The sequence below is a fragment of the Halichoerus grypus genome, chromosome 1 (assembly GCF_964656455.1).
Source record: "Halichoerus grypus chromosome 1, mHalGry1.hap1.1, whole genome shotgun sequence".
Taxonomy (NCBI): domain Eukaryota; kingdom Metazoa; phylum Chordata; class Mammalia; order Carnivora; family Phocidae; genus Halichoerus; species Halichoerus grypus.
In genome coordinates, this window is record NC_135712.1 from 142392602 (window position 1) to 142413455 (window position 20854).

The 20854-nt window shown below is 44.5% G+C and overlaps 1 protein-coding gene across 1 annotated transcript in view; it reads left to right on the top strand.

The window, feature by feature from the left end:
* TGFBR2 (transforming growth factor beta receptor 2) overlaps nt 1–20854 on the top strand; it is an 88760-nt gene that overhangs the window by 33768 nt on the left and 34138 nt on the right. The window contains exons 2-3 of the mRNA XM_036084206.2: nt 2075–2243; nt 7006–7196. Of these exons, the coding sequence (XP_035940099.1) occupies nt 2075–2243; nt 7006–7196 (360 nt within the window). The remainder of the gene's footprint in view (nt 1–2074; nt 2244–7005; nt 7197–20854) is intronic.

Below are 20854 nucleotides of genomic sequence, written 5' to 3' on the forward strand. Positions count from 1 at the left end.
GGGAGAGACCATAGGAGGGCGTTGAAGTTGTTTGTCTGGCTTTAGGCAGGAGCATATTTGACACAGGGAGGAGATGAGGAGGCTCTCTTTAGGCCTTTCCAAGGGAGAGCCCTGGGAGAAGCACACCTCCCAGCTGCCTAATAGCCAGTGGCTGGTCCAGTGCTGTAGGTGGTCTAGGCATGTAATCTTTCTTAGTCTAGCCTGAAAGTGTCTCTAAGTTCATGTTTGTTGACCAAATGCCTCGTAACCTTGTCTTACTTCACTTGACTCTCTAAACTCAACCCTTTTTTTTTTTTTTAAGATTTTATTTCTTTGTGAGAGAGAGAGAGAGAGAGACTGAGCACGAGCAGGGGGAACGGCAGGCAGAGGGAGAAGTAGGCTCCCCGCTGAGCAGGGAGCCCGATATGGGGCTCCATCCCAGGACGCTGGGATCATGACGTGAGCCGAAGGCAGACGCTTAACGGCTGAGCCACCCAGGCATCCCTAAACTCAACCCTTTAATTTCCACTTTTTCCAATAGAAATGGATCTCTTGGAGGAAGAAGATGGGGCAGGCGCTGTTACACCTTTTTTAATGGTCTCTCAACATGTAACATGTGTTTTGCTAAGAATGGTCTGCCTTATAATATGCTATAGATGACTGTGAATGAATATTGCATTTATAATCACCACCCTCCCCATCTGAGTGAAGAGGTTCTATATCGTTTCCCACTTGGTATAAAGAGCCAAATGTGAACTTATAATCAGTCCTTGTGTATTCACTATTCACTCACTCATTCAGCAAATACTTTTGGATACCTTCTGTGGAGCAGGTCCTCTTCTTGACACTGGAGACCCAGTATGGAAACAAGGCAGACAAAAGCTCAAGGAGCTTGCATTCTGGTGGATAGATTATAAACAAGTAAGTGAGTGAGATAGTTGTGCAGGAGATAAAACAGAATCCTATGCCAGTTACCTTTGGGCTGCTTTAGGATGAAGAGGTGACATTAATTGGCTACCAGAAAGGGGACAAAGGGAATTGCAAGTGAAAGGCTCTGAGGAGGAAGGAACTTGGCTTCTTCCAGGGAGGCCCATGTGTCCTAAAAGGTAATGAGTAAGGAGTAAATATGGGTTGGTGGTGGGGGATGAAGTCAGAGAGGCAGCGGAGAGCAGACTCTCAAGGTGGAACTCAGCTTTTCCACACCTGCAGGACTCCAGTGCTCTGAGCCTTGCCAATGTTTAGGATTCTGTCTCGGAGACAGTCAGTGTTGTTTAATTACCAGATTTCCCTCAAAGCAATTAGAACCAGTCTCTTTCTTTCTTTTTTTTTTTAAGATTTTATTTATTTATTTTTGAGAGAGAGCACAGAGGGGAGGGAGAAGCAGACTCTCTGCTGAGCAGAGAGCCCGATGCGGGACTTGATCCCAGGACCCCGGGATCATGACCTGAACCGAAGGCAGACGCTTAACTGACTGAGCCACCTAGACGCCCCTAGAACCAGTCTCTTGCAAAGAAGGCCCTTAGAGCTCTTCCTGTGCAGGTCAGGAGAACGAGGGCAGTGTCCTGCCTCACCTACAGTGTCTCCTCTGAGTTGGCCAACACCCTTTCGTGCACCGCACAGCTCTGCTCCATTGTGACCTGTCTCTGCCCATCTGGGTGGTGACTCTTGTCAGGATCCCTTATCCTCTGTGCTTCTCTCTATTTTGGGTTACCCTACCCTCATCTGTTTCCTTGTCTATCTACTCAACTAAAGGATAATTTCCTTAAGGTAGCATTCTCTGTGCTCCTAGCACCCAGCACTATGCAGTGGACCAATCAGATCTATGTTTCTTGATTGAACGATTGTGTTTGGAGATAGAGTGCCTTACAGTAATCAAGGACAAAAGCATGAAGTTACTCAAACCTCCTCCCCCCCACCCCAACCATACCCCCCTGCAATGGTTTTCATTACAAATTGCCTACGTGAAGGAAATTCTAATCTGATGTGAAGGCATTATTTTGGTTCATTTGAAATTGCATAACATCATCAGGAATTCATTGGCAGGCTGCCTAGCAGTGAGATACTCATTTAATGTGTCTTTCTTTCCTCTCCCCAGTTAATAATAACATGATGGTCACTGACAGCAATGGTGTCATCAAATTTCCGCAATTGTGTAAATTTTGCGATGTGAGATCTTCCACCTGTGACAACCAGAAATCCTGCATGAGCAACTGCAGCATTACATCCATCTGTGAGAAGCCACATGAAGTCTGTCTGGCTGTCTGGTAAGGTGGCCTTTGAAAATCTCCGTTTTCCCCCCCTTTTGTAAGTGAGGCACACCGGGGTACGTGGAGTCAGGGCTCTCTCCATGCCCCCTCACACATTCCTTTCTTTCAGGCCATCTCTCTTTCAAATGATTACATGTAATTTCCAGAGAGATTCTGTCCTTCCTCAGATACATACACACCCATGTGTATCTATATATATGTGCATGTGACAGGATATAAGATGACTGTTAATATTTACAATAAATCCGGGGCCCCTTCCCTGTATGAAGGAGAGACATTTGCCACTTGTCATTTTAATTGACACCTGCATGGTACCCCAGAGGGACACCAAGAGCTTTGTTCTTCTGAGGCAATCTCCGTCTTGTTCTGTGGAAGGAGAGGAGATGAAAGGTGGGCTGTTGGAAGAGGAAAGCTTCTGTCAAAAAAAAAAAAAAGGAAGCTTTTTGGAGAACCAGAAGAACAACCCATTCTTTACTCAGAAGCCCTGGCCAGGTCACTCACAGCACCACGGGCTACATGCAACATCTTCTTGGATCAACACTGCGTATTTCTCTTAGATCACATTCCCTCCATATTCTCTCTCTCCCCCTCCCTCCATATTCCCTTCATATTCTCTCTCTCTCTCTCCCTCCCTCCCTGTCCCTGTCCCTCTCATTCCCCCCACCTTAACACACACACACACACACACACACATACATGGTGCTCACAAATCCTTTGATTCCTTCATAGTTACAGATTGGGAGTATGAGCAAGAGATAAAAGGAAAATAGAGATTAAAAGAGCCCCCCTTTTATAAAAATGTATAAATTCATTAATGAAATATAACATTTATAGACTTATTCTGATGTTTTGAATTTATCAGCCAATTTTTTTTTTTTAAGTAACCTATGTGTCTCCTGGCCAGTTGGCAAATGAGAATATAAACCCAAATATCTCCCCCCTCCTTGTTGGGGGAATAAGTCTTTTGACCACATATAGTTAGACTTAATAATAGATCTGGAAACTTGCAAATTTCCATACATACTGCAGATGAACTAGTTTGGCAAGCACTAAAAGAATGTTAACAGCAGAGAGCTGTCGTGATACCTTGTTGTACCTGCCAACTTCAGGTCCAGTTCTGAGCAATGCCTTTGCAAAAGGGATTTTGACAAAGATCGTGTCCAGAGGCAAAGGGGTCAGTATGATTGCAGGATTAGGAAGTTGGCGATGTGAGGAATGGCTGATGGAATCAGACACAGCAAGTCCAGTAGAGAGAAGACATGGATGAGTTCTGTTAAGAGATACTGGACGGGCTCTCAAGTGGAAAATATAAGAAACTTGTTCTGTGTAATCCTGAAGGGCAGAAAGAGGATCCATAAAATTTACCAGGGGACAGACTTCAGTATAAGTTTAAACATTTTCACAATCGTGGTTTCCCAACAGCAAAACAGGCTTCCTCCTCTGAGGAGTCAAAGTTCAGGAGATGCTGGGGGACCACCCATCAAGTCTAGTGCAGGAAAGATTGAGACACCAGTTTGGGTGACCTCAGCGCTTCCTTCTTTGCTTCTGTTCTCTGCTGATCATCTTCACTTGTATATGCACTGTGGCAGGAGAGCTTACTTCTGCTACCCCAAAAAGGCTCATCTAATAAAGACATTTTTTCTTGACCCACTGTACAAACCCCAGCGATTGAATGTGAATCAAGTCTCTCTAGGATTCCAGTCTCTGGAATGAAGCATTATGTTACTCGCTGTCTCAGGAAATGTGAGCATGTAGGGAAGAGGAAACCTCCCTGTCTCCTCACTGTTCCCACCATAAAGAGTTAATGCAGTGAATGTTGTTTTTACCTGTCTCGGCAGAGACAAATACTCCTGTGGAGTGGAATGTCAGGAAGGAGAAAGGGAAGTGAGAGGTGCTGTGGTACACCTCGCTGATCCCCCTCAGCACTGAGGCACTCCCCCCTCAACAACTGGCAGCAGTAGCTGCCGAGGGATCACCCCGAGTCCCTCCAGGGGACTACCCCCACCCCCACCCCCACTTGGCTCCTCCTCAAGTTTGCTCCTCTCCATAGGCAGCCAGCATCCCATGACTGGTTGATGCCAGTGTCCAAAATGCCTGGCCACTTGGCCTCCTTCGGGATGGCTCTGACCGGCCATCTTAGCTTCACGGCTTCCAAGGGATCAATGAGTCGGTTGCTGTGATCTGTATCGTGGCTCCACCCCCACTGTGTGCGGGGTGCTGCTTCCCTTACTGGTGCCTCTCCGAAAACTCTCTGCACAGAAATCTCACAGCCTTAAGGTCTGTTTCCAGGGAACCCAAACTAACAGCCAGATGTGGAAACTGAAAGGCTCTACCCTGGTAATACATTGCAGTGCCTTTATGAGTCTTAGCTTTCTTTTCATTCATTCGCTGATTTGTTTGTTCATTTAACTGATGGCAGTTATGCACCCATACCATGTCAAATGTGTAAGTTCTTTCCAAGGATAAAAATCTTGTGGAACCAAAATTAATTTTATTATCGTGGTTCTTTTGTGAGTGGATAGTGACAAACCTCTTCAATGGCTCAGGGCAAATGTTTCAAGACAAAGGATAAGCCTGTATTTGGTTCATTGTATTTTCCCTTCTTATGCTCAACTGTATCCAAAGATATTTTGCAAAGTCAGCTCTGCTTGCCAGGGAGCACTATTACAGGAGTGAGTGGAGAAAGAAGTTAAGGACTTTCCCCAGGCTCAAGTACTCTTAACTGAATTTCCTCTCTGCAATTTTAGTCCTCTAAGCTACAAGGGGGTGGAAGGCAAGAGGCTCTGGAAGAGCTGCCCAATAGTTATAGAGTAGCTTTACATCAGGACTCAGTTCCTTCTTCATTCCATTCCTTGGCCTCTAGAAGCTTCCCAAGGAAGAGACATCATGCTTTTACCTGGGGGCACCGAAGACTCAGCGTGCCTTCATTTTGTTACCCAGACCAGAAAACAACCCTTGTTGGGCGTGTGCGTACGCACACACACGCATGCGCACACACACACACACCACTGTGGGGACAGGGTGGAAGGTGCTCTTGTTTCATGGCTGCCATTTTTGCCAAGACTTCCCAGGAAGAGAAGGGGTTAAGGATAAATGGATTTTTAAACATACATAGTTTGTTGTGTGATCACGCCTTCCCTGCTAGCCACGCTAGAATAAGAATTCCAACTGTGGTGCTTCCTTTACCAGTAGAGACCTGCTTAGCAAGGACTTGCTCCTTTTGTGCCCACTTGAGTGTTAGTTCCAGAACCAGAACCCTTGAACTCTTCACAAGGGCACACATGGCTCTGCTGGAGTCAGCTCTGGGTTGCATGGAACTCAGCCACATTGATTCCATTCCTGGTTGGACTGTTCCATCTGCGCCCTCACTTCTGCTCTTCTTATCCCCTTGTTGACATATCATCCTTTCGTGTCCCTAGTGGTGGTGCCATCAAAATTACTCTTTCCCTGTGGATATGGCCCTGCCTGTTTTCCAGGTTGAAGGCTGTATTTTTGCTGCTTCTTGCCTCCAACCTGCCTGCCATTTTGTTTGCTGCAAGCAGTGAGCTTGGTGGGGGGAGTGGAGCAGCTGGTGAGCGTGAACAGGCATGCAGGCACATATGGACCCTCAACTGCCGGCACTCAGAATCCTTCCCAGGGAAGATTATGTTCGCAAAACTGACCACCATTCAGGCCAGATTAGCCCTTCCCTAGACTCCCCCTCCAGATGGAGAGAGGACTATTCAAGACAACAGGTATTTTGCATCTGAAATGGTCAGAGATGGGAGGAAAGAGGTCAGCCCAACCTTGGTGTTGGACAGAACCATCCAAGATGGCACGTTTATGAGAGAAGCAGATTAAAAGAGGCAGAGAATGATATACTTTTCCAAGGATGCCAGAGTTTTATTTTGGCTTTTGCAATTATAATAGTGGGCATTAATCATGTCATTTTTAAATGTACTGTACACATAGAGCCCACTGAGCACTTTCTAGGGCCTCAATAAAATGCCACGGGAGAGCTTCTCGGAGCCCTTAGCTGGGTTAGGCTTCAGACACGTGAAGTGAAGGGGTGCTACATGTAGACGTAATTGGTTCATGAAAGTGTAAAATATTTCACTGAACTATAAATGAAGAACACCTTGCAGTTCTTTCCCATGTGTTTTCATTTTTTCCCCTTCCGTTCCTTTCTGTGAGGCGGGGAAACTGCCAATGCTTCATCTAGGAAGTGTGTTCCGTGCCTTCCGCACAGCCGGCTGCCGACAGGGATACGCCCTCACACGGAGCCCTCTGGGGCCCAGCAAACAGACTCGAGGAACGGCCACGGCATTCCCAGGAATGCTCTTGGAGCACAGTTGAGCTAGACGTGACCCTGTTCCTGTGAGATAACACCGGGGATGCGGTGTGAGCCTGGCAGGGTGTTCAGGATGGAAGGTTTAACCCTGAGGACCTCGCAGTCTTCGGTTTACCATGCCTTCCTGTCTCTTGGTTTAATTAAGACTTAAAGCGTAAGGTTCTCCAGCTGGACAGCCCCCAGGGAAAGGCTTCATGTTTACACTCATAAATGGGTTTTGAGAATACGCAATGGAAAAAGTGAAATGAGTAGAAAAATCACAGGAGACTAGAGGACAACCTGTTAACGTGGGAGAACAGGAACCAGCTGCCATTGTTCAAAAAGCTTTGGGAAGGAAATACGGTCCAGATTGCTTTTCTGTCCAGGGGGCCATATTCATCCATTCTCTTTTTTCTCTTCTCTCCCCTGCCATGAACTTCTGCACCCTAGGAGAAAGAATGATGAGAACATAACACTAGAGACGCTTTGCCATGACCCCAAGGACACCTACCATGGAATCGTTCTCGAAGATGCTGCTTCTCCAAAGTGTATTATGAAGGAAAAAAAGGTGTTGGGCGAGACTTTCTTTATGTGTTCCTGTAGCTCTGACGAGTGCAATGACTATATCATCTTTTCCGAAGGTGAGTTTTCTTCCCTCGAGGGTCAGGAACCCAGCTTCCTCTGTGTCCATCTCTGTGTCCCTGGTCCAAGGTCTCAGACTCCATCTTCTGGGACTGGAGAGGGAGCTTACACTCTGTGGATTAGGAACCCAGTCACCAGGCGGGACGAGGTGCTTCAGGAGTGATAGGGTTCATTCTGGCCCATAGCCAATCTGGCTTACAGGACCCACGTTATTATTTGCCTTCAACCGACAGTGGTGGTTCTTCACGCAGTCCCTGGAGTGGCAGCAGCAGCATCACCTGAGAAATTTCCAGCAACGCAGAATCTGGGGCCCCACCCCAGCCTGTGGAAGCAGAAACTCTGGGTGCGGGCCCCGCAGTCTGTGTTTGAGCAAGCCCTCCAGAGGATTCTGATGCTGCTCAAATTTGAGAAATGCCGGTCTGGAGATTGGAGGAGGCTGTTGGATACTGGAGGGAGACTTATTTGGAATGAACTCAGATGGTTTTGTGTACATGTTCTTAGGATTTGTCTGAAGAGTACTTGTTAATACTCTCATCTGAGAGAAGAACTAAAATGCAGAGGGCAAGTAACGAGCCAGGGTTTACCCATGGAGGCAGTGAAAGGCGAGGTTAGATGCTAGCCTCCATCTTTGCAATTCAGGATTCGCTCAGCTTGAAAGGAGGGCACACACTGCTCTTCAGTTTAAAACATTATTCAGTGATTTTCAACTACAAAATAGTGTATGTTCCTTACCAAAAATTCAAACAGTCCAACATGTAAATATTTTTAAATGGAAGTACATGAGCCTCATCCCCTCACTCCCGACCCAACAGATAACCAGTGTGGATAGTTTGTTGGATGCATACTTCTATTATTCATTTATATTATCCCTCCTTACCTCCTCTCTTTCCCTATTTCCTCCCTTTCTCCCTTCTTCCCTTCTTCAATCCATGTATCCATCCATCCATCCATCCATCTATCCAGCCATCTGCCCACCCATCTATCCATTTATCCGTCCATCTGTCCATCCATCCGTACATCCATCCACCTCTCAGTGCAAATAGTTGATCATACAGTAAATATTATTTGATAATATTTTTTTCACCCAACCACTTTTACTCCTCCTTTTAAACAAGACAATACATTTGGATATACTACATGCCTCTTAATTATTGTCTAGAAATTCCATAATATGGATTATCTTCTCTGACTGATTTAACCATTCCCCTGTTGGTAGATTATTAAGGTGTCTCCATTTTTCCTACATTGAATATCTTTGTAAAAGTGTCTTATACATTTGTGCTAATATTTCTGCAAAATAAGACTTGAATTTCATTTCTAGAAATGAAATTTTGGATCAGAAGTTATACACATTTTAAATCTGGATAACCACTACTAAACTATTCTCCTCCCCACAAAGATACCTGAGTATACAGATTTCCATATCCCTTCTTTGACACTGGAGATCATAAGCCTTTTAATTTTGCCAGTCCGATAGTGAAAATAATATTCTCTTGGTTTTAGGAATGTAAATTCAGAGTGGGGAAAGATTATTTTAGCCCAAAAAGAGGTCTGATTCAAAAAAAGATTCGTTTAGAACATAAGTTCTGGGCTTAACACACTATCCCTGCTACTATGTGTATCCCAACTATGGAAAATGATGTCTCATGCTTTGTATTTGGTGCCCGCCCCCACTGCTGACCCACCTTTTTCTCTCTCTGTGTCCTTCACCTCCTGCCATTTCCCTGCTCTTCTTGTCCAACCCCTTACCAATGCTAACTTCTCAGTGTCCAAAGTCAGACATGTTCGTCTTGTCAGCACAACACTTTCTAAAATCACTCATCCTATATACTCCATTTCTTGCATTTTTCTTATGTAATTCGACTTAGGAGGGAAGATGTAACTATATTAAATCATGCTAAAGCATGGTAACACCTGATATCCTGACTTAACCTGTTAACTTTCCCCCAAGTAGTTCACCTTTTCAAAGAACTCCAGTTTAAGCCAAAGGAATTAATCTCTAATAGCAGAATATCCAAACAAGTTTATTACCATCCATGAAACTTTTCTCTCCTTTTGCGTACTGGCTTATCCACAATGGAAGAGGTTATTTTGTCTAAAGGGACAAAAGTTAATAAATGGCCTGTAAGTTGGAGATAGATATATAGATATATAGATATAGATATAGATATAGATATATACAATTACTATAAGCTCTTAAGATATGCATGACTTCAGTTTTCAGTGTATTTCAACTCAGGTGATAATCATGGGCCCATGTCTATATTTTCCCTCTTATTCATTATCAGACTATTTCTTTCCCTATGAGGCGGGATAATCAGCATAAAGGCAGTTTCTCATTGTACAGCTCAGGAAATCCAGTGCAGCTGATGCCTCAGTTGCGGGATGACTTCAGAGTCTCCTAAAATGCTCCAATGTTTGCTTTTTAGACATCTCCCTTCTCTGCAGTGGGATAATTCCCCCACCTAAAACACCCCATTTGGGGACCCACTTCCCCTCTCATTGCCACCATCTATCCCTTACACTGAGGAATGAAATCTCTTGAAACAATTTTTATTTCTCCACTGTGAGTCAAATAAGATGTCAAATACAAACACTCTAAAGTGTTTCATGCTGTATTTTTATTAGTACAGTACTCTGTTCTTGTTGCCAGATTTCTGATCTGCAAGCACAGCGAATGATAATTACTTACGTCTTCCATTTTTCTTAAAAATTTGAGGGAAAGGGCGCCTGGGTGGCGTTAAGCATCCGTTAAGCGTCCGACTCTTGATTTCGGCTCAGGTCATGATCTCAGGGTCGTGGGATGGAGCCCCGCCTTGGGCTCCATGCTCAGCGGGGGAGTCTGCTTGAGATTCTCTCTCTTCCTCCCCCTCTGCCCCTACCTCCCATGATTTCAATCTCTCTCTAAAATAAGTAATTTAAAAAAAAAATTAAGGGAAAAAGATGAGCCACAAGATTTTCTTTTTAAATGCACTTTATTTTCAGTGCTATTATTCGTGATAGCTGACATTCAGAGAGAATGGATCCTCTCTCTTGCCAAAAGGTGTTGTGTAGAATTCCGGGGCGTCAGGGTCTGCCCCCTGGACTCACTCAGACCTCACATTCCAGCTAGAAGAGCGGGTATTTGTGTTAGTCCTTATTGATGGCCTAGTGACAACTGTTCGTTAGAGGAGACCTGCCAGGTTCCAAGCCGGAGCATAGCATGCGGGAAGAGGGACCCCGGAGCCAACAGCTGCTCTCTTTACTTGCAGATGACATATCCACTTTGCAAAGACATTCTGTGGTTATTGATCTCCCACTGAACCTTTAAGAATCAAACAAAACCACTCAGTTTTATTCATTCCATCAACGGTTTCCAAGGGCAGTAAAGACCCTTCATTTGCGGAGCCCTGAGCAAGATGACTTTTGCTGTTTTGGGAAAGAGAGAAATAGTGTCGTGTAATTGGTCAAGAGTGAGAGCCCGAGATGGCTTTCCCTGCACTGAAGGCCCGATCTGCTACTTTGCCACCTTGGGCCAGTTACCCGGTGTCTCCATGCTTCCGTCCTCTCGTGTGTGAAATGGAAATGGGGGGTGGTGAGGGTGTCATGACATTGTCAGGATTGAATAGATGGGTGCATGTAGAGCATTTGCATCCGTGCCCAGTCCAGCGTGAGGAGTCGCCGTTGGCTGCTAGTATTCTGTGGGCTCTTTGTACAGGGTCTGGGACTTTTGCGTGAGCCGTGGACAGGACCATGCGGCGCTGAGGTCGTATAGCTGAGTTTCGACCCTGGCGTGCCCGCAGAGCATTCAGACCCTGCCGGGTATCTGTGCCTCATCCTCCACACGCCTTCACAGAGGTGAGGGGAGAATGTCGAGTCTAGGATTTCTAATCACAGCTAACCACATCCCTGACCTCACCGGATGATATGTCAAATGAGGCACCTTGTTCCTGTTTTGACTCAGAATCACAGCAAGAGGCAGCTAAATAAAACTGGAAAGACTCACAAGTGCCTCTCAGATCAGTGATGAGGGCAATCACACTGTCCTTGCTAAAGAGATTCACTCTTTTTTTCAGCAGAAACCTTGCTTCGGGCCCCGCGCCCTTCTCACTGAATGGCCGTGCCACTGTCGACCCCCTAGTGCTGATAGTGGGACCTATGGCCCCCGGGGTTGGCCGTGGGGGGTAAAGAAGGTGATGCTGGGAGAGCCCGGCTCAGTAGCCAGCACACAGTAGGTGCCTTCTGTCTTACTCCTTCCTCCCTGGGGAAGGGGAACACTGCCGAGGAGCACAAGTCTTCTGAATGCTGAAAACCTTTCATACCCAAAGTCTTGGCTCACCAGCAGTGGTGGCCTTACCAGGGAGCTTGTAAGATGTACGCAGCCTTCTGGACCTATCGCACCATCATCTGCCCTATAACAATGTCCTTGGTGATTTCTTTGCGCATTGAAGGGTGAAAAGCACTGGTGTGAGCTCACCCAGCTAGGCATGGAACCAGGGATGGGTCTTGTTAAGTTCATGCTGGTGACTTGCTGAGCTAATCAGCCCAAGAGGAACACATTTGGTCTAAAACCTGGTCATTTAGAAATGAGCTAAAGATCCTGTACTCAGTCCATTCATGTATCACGTAGCAGAACTCCCCAGTGAAATGTGGGTGACTTTCAACAGTTATAGTAAAGGTCATTCTTTTATATACCCCACAGACTTTGAGCTAGCAGATGCATGTAGATATCAAGCACCTTTTAGGTAACATTTCTTTGGCCTCCATGATAATATTTATGTTAATTTGTCTGTGGGATTGTCCCCTAAATTTCCCAAAGCAAGAAGACATTTAGGGATGCTTTTAAGATGTTTTTCTGAATTAGGTCTACTGAGGAGCTGTTTGGTAGCCCTGGGCAGCCCTGGCCAAGTAATAGAGTAACATTAAAAAGAGTTTGCCTGGGGCGCCTGGGTGGCTCATTCGGTTAAGCAGCTGCCTTCGGCTCAGGTCATGATCCCAGGGTCCTGGGATCGAGCCCCTCATCGGGCTCCCTGCTCAGCAGAGAGCCTGCTTCTCCCTTTCCCTCTGCCTGCTGCTCTGCCTACTGCTCTGCCTACTTGTGCTATCTCTCTGTCAAATAAATAAATTTAAAAAAAAATTTAAAAAAAAATTAAAAAAAAAAAGAGTTTGCCTGAATCAGTTTGTTCCTTAGTTGTTTGCTCTGATCATCTGCTGGAGCTGGGTACGTAGAAAGCAAGAAGGTAACTTGTAGGAGCTTCCAGCCTCCAATGACTGGACCCCTGGCCATCCCACCTTTCCCCCTGACTTGGAGCTGAACTGCTCATTCCAGAAATCGAGAGGCACCATGGCTCTGCAGGAAAGGGAATTAGCATTAAACTCAAGTCCTGAACTTTGAAAAGTATGGTTTCAAGGCAGAGACCCAGCCCCTTCCTTAACTGAAGAGCCAGCAAGCTGACACCTTGTCCAAGGCCAAGGCTCTGGAAATTCATAGAATAATTAGAACATCAGCAGGGATGATCACTGCCCTTGGTTGAGAATCTATGATAGATTGGTCACCTGTACTAACCACTTGCAGATATGTTGTCTTGTTTCCTAGAGTTATATATATTTAAGATTCATTCATTTATTTTAGAGAGGGGGAAGGGACAGAGGGAGAGAAAGAGAGAGAGAAAGAATCCCAAGCAAACAAGCCCCCCCACGCAGGGCTTGATCCTGCGACCCTGAGATCCTGACCTGAGCCTAAATCAAGAGTCGGACACTTAACCGACTGAGCCACCCGGGCACCTGTAGAAATCTATTATTTTTCTGACATCATGTTTTAGCATTTTTTTTCAGCTTTATTGAGGTATAATAGGCAAATACAATTGTAAGATATTTAAAGTATACACATACAGGGGCGCCTGGGTGGCTCAGTTGGTTAAGCGTCTGCTTTTGGCTCAGGTCATGATCCCAGGGTCCTGGGATAGAGCCCCATATCGGGCTTCCTGCTCAGCGGGGAGTCTGCTTCTCCCTCTCCAGCTCCCCCTGCTTGTGCTCTCTTTCTCTCTCTGTCAAGTAAATAAATAAATCTTTTTTAAAAAGTATACACATACATTATGAAGGGATTCCTGTCATCTAGTTAATAACATCCATCACCTCACATATTTATTTGTGTGTGTGAGAACATTTAAATTCTACTCTTTTAGCAAATTTCGATTATACAAGACCATTATCAACTATACTCACTGTGTTTTACATTAGATCTTCTAACCTTATTCACCTTATAGCTGAAAGTTTGTACCCTTTTATCAACCTCTCTCTATTTCTCCCACCCTCCAGCCTCTGGCAACTACTTTTCTACTTTCTATGAGTTTGACTTTTTTTTTTTTTTAAGAGTCCACATGTAAGTGGTACCATGCAGTATTTGTCTTTCTGTGTCTGGCTTGTTTTACTTAGCCTAATGCCCTCAAGGTCCATCCATGTTGTTGTGAATGGCAGAATTCCCTTCTTTCCTATAGCTGAGTAATACTCCATTGTGTGTGTGTGTGTGTGTGTGTGTGTGTGTGTACTCCATATCTTTTTTATCCAGTCACCCATTAATGGACACTTAGGTCGTTTCTATATCTCAGCCATTGTGGATAATGTGGCAGTGAATATGGGAGTGCAGATAGATCTTCGAGATCCTGTTTTCATTTCCTTTGGTTATTTACTCTGAAGTGGGATTGCTGGATCATATGGTATTTCTATTTTTAATTTTTTGAGGAGCCTCCATACTGATTTCCATGGCAGCTGCACTGATGTACATTCCCACCAAGGGTACAAAAAAGTTTCCTTTTCTCTACTTCCTTGCCAACACTTGTTATTTCCTGCCTTTCTGGACTCATAATTTTTTATGCTGAAGTGAGTCCCATGAAATAAGCTCATCTACACTTTTCATTTTACTTATAAAGAAATGGGTCTCCAGAGAGTGACATGAGTTTCCCAAGATCTCACAGTTGGTTCTTCACCTTTTGCCCACAGAGAACCAGAGAATCTTGTGTCTTCTTCAGGGAATGCCCTTACCCTTCCACAGTCAGGTCGGGTGGGGGGCTGTATGCTTTTCATCAGGCTTACACCCGTGGCGGTTTGCACCCCTCGCCTCAGAGGCTGCCTGTTCTGTGGGCACAGGACTGGTCGCTGAAGTACAGACTCACCGTTCAGCAAATCCTTGGCAAGACGTGCAGCCTCGGGCTGACATTCTTCACGGGCTTGTGAGAAATGATGTTTATAACGTAAAGGATGGCCAGCAGGATGCTCATCTTTTGAGAAGCTCATGGTTCCCCCCCAGTAAGATGATCTGAGTGCAAATCCCCACTAAGCCACTCATAAACTCTCCCTGAGTGAACCACTCCACCTCTGTTTTCCCCTCTGAAAAATAGGGATAGAAATCGTGCTTCTTTGGACAGGATTCTCATGAGGATAAGTGACCTTATTCATGTAGGGGACTTAGAAGTAGTACGTGGCCCAGAGTAAGTCTTCAATAAACTTTGGCTGTAAATAGTTACTATTGCTCCCCTAGATTCAAATGTCTTAACATTGGATTTAGCCAGATGAGCAAGGAGCTTTAAGAAGTGAAATCAGGGGGAAATGTTCACTGTGAGGAATGCTGTTGGGGAAACGGTTGCATTGAATTTTTCTATCCGTGAGGAAGCCAGGAGAAATTTCTCTCAGCTGTCCCCCTTAGAAAGAGTGTTTCCCTCATGGCGTCCTGTTCGTTTCTGACCTTAAGGACACTTTGAAGCATATAGAGTAGAGGTCAGCAAACTTCTTTGCTAAAGGACCCGTTAGTAAATATTTTTTGGTTTTGCAGGCCCTAGAGCCTCTCCCTGTCCCAGCTACTCAGCTCTGCTGTGGAAGCAGCCAGAGACGGCGTATAAACAATTGGATGCAGCTGTGTTCCAATAACACTTCATTTACAAAAACAGACTTCAACCCGTGACGTAGATCATATTTTTTGTACATCCCCCTTCAGTACCGACTAAGTCATGCTTCTAGCAAGTACGTGGCTCCTGACAACACCACTGCTTGCCTTGTATTCCACATTTATCTTCTTGTTATCTTCATTCCACCCCCCCCACACCTTTTATTTTCTTGTCTTCCGTCCCTACTATACCTATCTATAGGTTACATGAGAATATTTTTTGTTAAACAGGATGGAACTATCAGTAAATACATCAATTATATGTAGTCAACTTAGACACGAGGACTCTAGCAACCACTTCTGACTCCAAGTTCAACCCATGTGGTTAAACAGAGAAACAGACCTCCCGAAGTCGGCTGCCGCCTAGTGTGCGTTCATTGCTGACGTCCCAGCTACGTGCAGACTTTTGCAGTTAGCATGCCCTTAAACCTGAGAGGCTGAGTGGAGAGGAGACAAGGGCTCCCAGTAGCCACAGAGTTTCATTCCTTCCTCTCTCATTGTAGAATTTCTTTTAAATGAAAACAGCCTCTCTGGTTTGCAGGCCTAACTCTGGCAGGAAGACAAATGATTTTTTTTACAGTATCAGACGCGCGGTTTCCTGTCTATGTTTAACTTGCTAGCAGAACATCTCAGCCAGCTGGTTCCCCCTGGGCCTATCGTGACCTTAATCACGTGGCCTCACGCCATCCCGCAAACCCACTCTGTGTATTGATCACATGCCTTGCCGCACTGTATTGACTCGTATTGGTTTCTGAGTCAGAGACAAACTGGGAGCGTGGCCCACTCTCTCTTAAATCCCACTTTGTGTTGGTTCTGTCCCAGCATCTCGGAACTGGCTTCTTGGGGAAACTCTTAGCTCTTGCGTGGAAGAAATGCGAAGAATAAGCGGTGCTTTGGCAGCTGTGGGACTTCTGGGTGCGCTGCCTTTGAACTGTGCGGTCGCTACTCAAAATAGCTGGCTCGCCGTTTTTGTTTTAGGAGAAACAAACCAGATTGGCTTTCCGGTCGAAATGCAGAAGACAAAAGTAAGCGTGGAAATATGGTTGCGAAGAGTTGTTAGAAGAGGAAGAAAATTATGGATGGAAGTCCCTGGTTTCATTCCTGGGAAGAGAAATCAGTTATTTGAGGTGATGACTCAGGCCTGAAGGGGCCTTGGGTTGTGAATGGGCTAGGTTACAAAGCATGTTCTGAATCTGTGAATATGACCCGTGTCTGGCCAAGGAAATAATAAAGATCGTACATGCCAGAGGGCATCGTGACTCAGTCGAGTGAAGCTTAGGATGTATTTGTGGCGTCTCCAGGCAAAGCAACTCGCTTCTGTAGATTTTTTTTTTCCTAAGCAGCACAGTAAACAAAGATGCTCTGAGGCTACATGTGGTTGCCTGTTGTGACTATTTCCACGCTGGAACCTCATTTTGATGTGAATCATGGCAGAGTGGAATCCAGTAAGGACACTATCTGTCTCGAATCCCAGCCACTGGATATGAGTGACCAGTTAAACAGTTGGCCTGATAAGGTGGTACATGTGCAGTCTCTCCTCACCCCCATGACCACCTCGTGTTCCACAAACAGCACACGGGTGAGTGATGGCAGAAGGGTCCACGGAGACCCTTTTGCTACTTTACAAGTGTCCCAGTGTCCCACCAGTGGAAAAACACCAGCGAGCTAGCTAACCACCATGAAATTGACTTTCATTTTCACTCACACTAAACCCACCAGTTGGACATCTGGCTGACATGCTTTTGTAAAACCTTTTCTGATCCTGAAATCACTCCTGCACGGTGCTAATTATGCAGAGTATCAAATTTACCAGCCGTCATTATACAGTCATTAAGAAGGAACCATTTCGTTGATCTTTGGCTTTAGAGAACAGCATGAAAACCAGTAAGTGGATGTACAGGAAGGCCACTTAGACTTAATGTAAAGAATAAATTTTGAAATATCCCGGTGTTTAGACCTTATCCTCGTAGATCTACAGCTAGATCTCTTGGGATTAGATTATGGAATGATTTACAGAGGAGTGGGGTCTCTCTGTTGTAACATTTCATCATTTCAAGGACATAATTCATATTTTTACTTTGAAAAAAATATACCTCGTGTTCCCTCATTAGGATATAGCTGTTCCAGTGTCAAGAACAGTCGATCCTAAATGTAGGCATTAAAATTCCTTCCATTCCTTCCTTGTTCAGGTCCCATCCTATTCCGAATACCTATTTTTCCCATCCAGCTGAAGTCATGGTTCTCTGCCTTGGCTGCACTTTGGGAACAACTGAGAATCTTTAAAAACTACTCATTAACTGGGTCTTAGCCCTGCAGTTTCAGACTTAATTGGTCAGAGGCCTGGTATCAGGATTTAAAAAAAAAACTCCCCAAGATATTCTAATATGCAGCCAATGTTGGGAACCAGTGACCTCAAGACAGTTTGTTCTGCCAAATATTTTTATATTTTTCATCATGTTCCTCACACAACCTGGAAAAGGATGGTAACAATTAGAGAATGACAACCACCACAGGATGTAGCTGAAATTCAGCCTTCTAGATTAGAGGAGGAGAAGAACAACCAAAAAAAATTTACCTGTATTACCACATCCCTGAGGAATAATAGGATCCTTTAATACAGGATGATACTGTGCTTTTCATAGCTTATAATAGTTGCTTCCGAACAAGGCCAAGTGCCTCCTCACTGGGTGGAGGCATCCGTGGTTTTAGAACTGATGAAATTTTACATTCAGAGCAGGTCTGTGTTAAACCTCAAAGTGTGACTGGAAGGTTAGATGGCAAATTTGGAGTGTCACTGCTCTAGCAAAGACAAGTGAGGGGAGGCAGTGTGCATAATCGCAGGAGGTAAAGATCCTCAGGAGGATCTGCGACAAGCTATGGTTCACGTGGAAGGTCAGAGGAGAAGTAAGGATGTGTTTCAAGTGGCCAAAGGGAGATCGATAGTGGGAATAATTAACATGCTTTTCTAAAGTGGGCTGGCCTCCCTGTTGGAGAAGATATTGAAATACCTTACTATATCTCTGCTTTCAGGTTTTATGAGAGCATGAAGGGCCCCTAGATGGAATAAGAAGATGTCATCCAGATAGGCAGCCCTAAAAAGAATAGAAGAATGAGGGCAGGTGGGGGAGCCTAACAAAACCAAAGTTAAGTGGTCAGGCTGCAGCTCTGTTGGTGGAGAAACAGGCATTCGTAAGACATGTGATCATTTCTTGGGCAAAGTCTGGCATGATTTTCGCTCTCTATTATGTTGGTTGCCCTCCAAAAGCTACAGCAACAAAAGTAGCAAGAATCTATATCCCAAGGAGGAACACGAATGATGATAAGCACAATGGAAGGAATGCCTACTACAGCAGAAACAGAATCAGGGTTTTAATTGCCTGGAATGACCAGTGATATGAAACTTAATGGATTCATGGAAAGTCAGGCCTATAGTTCTAGGCGATTGATTGCAGAACAGTAGCTCATCCAAAGCTGGCTTGGCATCTGTTCATGTGATAAAGACCCTGGGGTTTACAAGTGAGTTAAGGTCATTTTGAATTGAGGGTGATTTGGCCAAGAGTATCAAAACAAAACAACAGAACCAACTGACCAACCAATAATAGTCTTCAACTGCACTAATCGGAAGGGCCGGCGAGAGTCCCAATGTAATCTTTGCTACACAGATTACATTCCAAGTATGGTGGCTGGGTCTGGCGAAACATGGAGAATCTGGAATAGCAAGAATGATTTCAGAGAATAGATCACTTTACACTTAGAAAAGGGGCCTGGCATTTAGGGGGTGCCTGCTATAAGCTGGGCAGGCCAACTTTAGAGTCTGATATATAAGTCTTTTGAAGAGCGATCAAAGGAAACAGAGATGTGCAACCTGAAAAATAAGTGATTTAGGGAAACAGATGAAATGCTCACCAAGTGTTTAAGAGCTGTCATCAATCCCACAGAAGAAGAAGCCATTTTGTTGTCTTTTGCTTTAGAGAACAGCATGAAAACCAGTAAGTAGATGAGCAGGAGGCCACATTTGATCTAATATAAAGAGTAAATTTGTAAATATCCCAATGTTTGGACTTTATCCTAATAGATCTATAGCTAGATCTATTGGGATTAGATTATGGGATGATTTAAAGAGAAGTGCGGTCCCTCTGTTGTAACATTTCAGCCAGAGTTTTGATCTCAGGAATATTCCAGAAGAGGTTGTCATACCAGACTGGATTACTTGCAAGGTACTTTTGTTGGGGAGAAAGGTAGGAAGGAAATAATGTAAGGTAGACAATGGAATGGGGTGCAAAGGTTAGGGAATGGCTTAGTTTTGAAATATGTATAATTGGAATAAAGCAATCACAAGGACAGGAGGAAAGACTTCATCCATTATTTTGGAAAAAATTATCCTCAAAGTCTGTCCAGAATGTCAAACAGTCCTGTCAGTATTCTGGAAGCTAAATTTTACAATCCTGTATGCCCAGCAAACTCACTGTCCTTCTGTTGTTTAATTAAAATGATTTCTTGTTTTTTGCCTGAGTTTAGTTGTTTGCTTTTTGCTGAGACGATGGATGAGGAGTCCGATCTCATTTCGCACTCCTGCTGCGGTTGATTTCGTAAATTCTAATGGACCATTTTCTCACCGGCTAGCACGGAATACAATTCTACGAGGGCTTTGCAGACAGGTCCCCAATGAATTTTCTATGCGAGAGGGAATCCTCTTTATGGCAGAGGACCAAGGAACTTGGTCCATGTTTGCTAAAGCCCCACTTCTCAAATTCGACTGTGTAAATGAAGCAACTAGAGAACTTTGTAAAATGCAGATTCTGATTCAGGAATTTAGGACAGGGCTGAGATTCTGCATTTCAAGTAAGTACCCTGCTGAGCTTGTTAGTCTGGGGAACACATTTGTTTTTGTTTGTTTGTTTTTTACTTTTTTATTTGAGTATAGTTGACACACAGTGCTACATTAGTTTTGGGTGTACAACTGGGGAACACTCTTTGAGCAGCAGAGTGCCAGGAGATTCTTTCTGTATCATGCCACCAACATTTTTACAAGACCGGTGCTCTAACCACTGAGCTATGGGGACTTCTCGCCACCAGAATTTTTAAAAATGCAGAAAATGTTGATAAGATATTAGAACTCCTGAGTTAGGAAGTGTGAGTGTGTGTGTGTAAAATATGGTGGCTTGGTGTGTGTGTATGTGTGTGAGATGGGGCAAGAACAAGAGAAAACTGATAAGCATATGGGATATAACAGAATCAAGAGAGAAAATTTGTTGGGCTTCTTATGAAAGCCTTTATCTCACTGTCTGGGGGTCCCAGCGTACAGCCGTGGCTCTGTAATACTTGCTTTGCATGTTGAATGAACATACGTGAAACATATTCAGTGAATGTATATGAGATATCAGTATCTTTGGTTCACTTTCGTCATTTTCTTTATTGTAACTGGGTCCAGCTTCATTAGGCTTCATTCAACTGAGTTATGTCCTGGGGAGGACGACGTCCAAAACCAAAAAGCACATGCCTCCATTTTCCCAGGATAGCCAGACGACCTCCTGACTTCCCTAAATGAGCCTTCTACTATAGAGTTGCTATTTCACTTCAAACTCTTAAAGTCTATGCTGTCTTAAACTTATTTCCGACAAGGTGCTATTGCTTCACTTTTTCAAGAAAGAGAATCTTGCAGCTCAGATAGTCACGGGGAAAATGGATTCTCTAAAAGCAGCATTATCATTGGACATGATATAAAAGAGGCCAATAAGA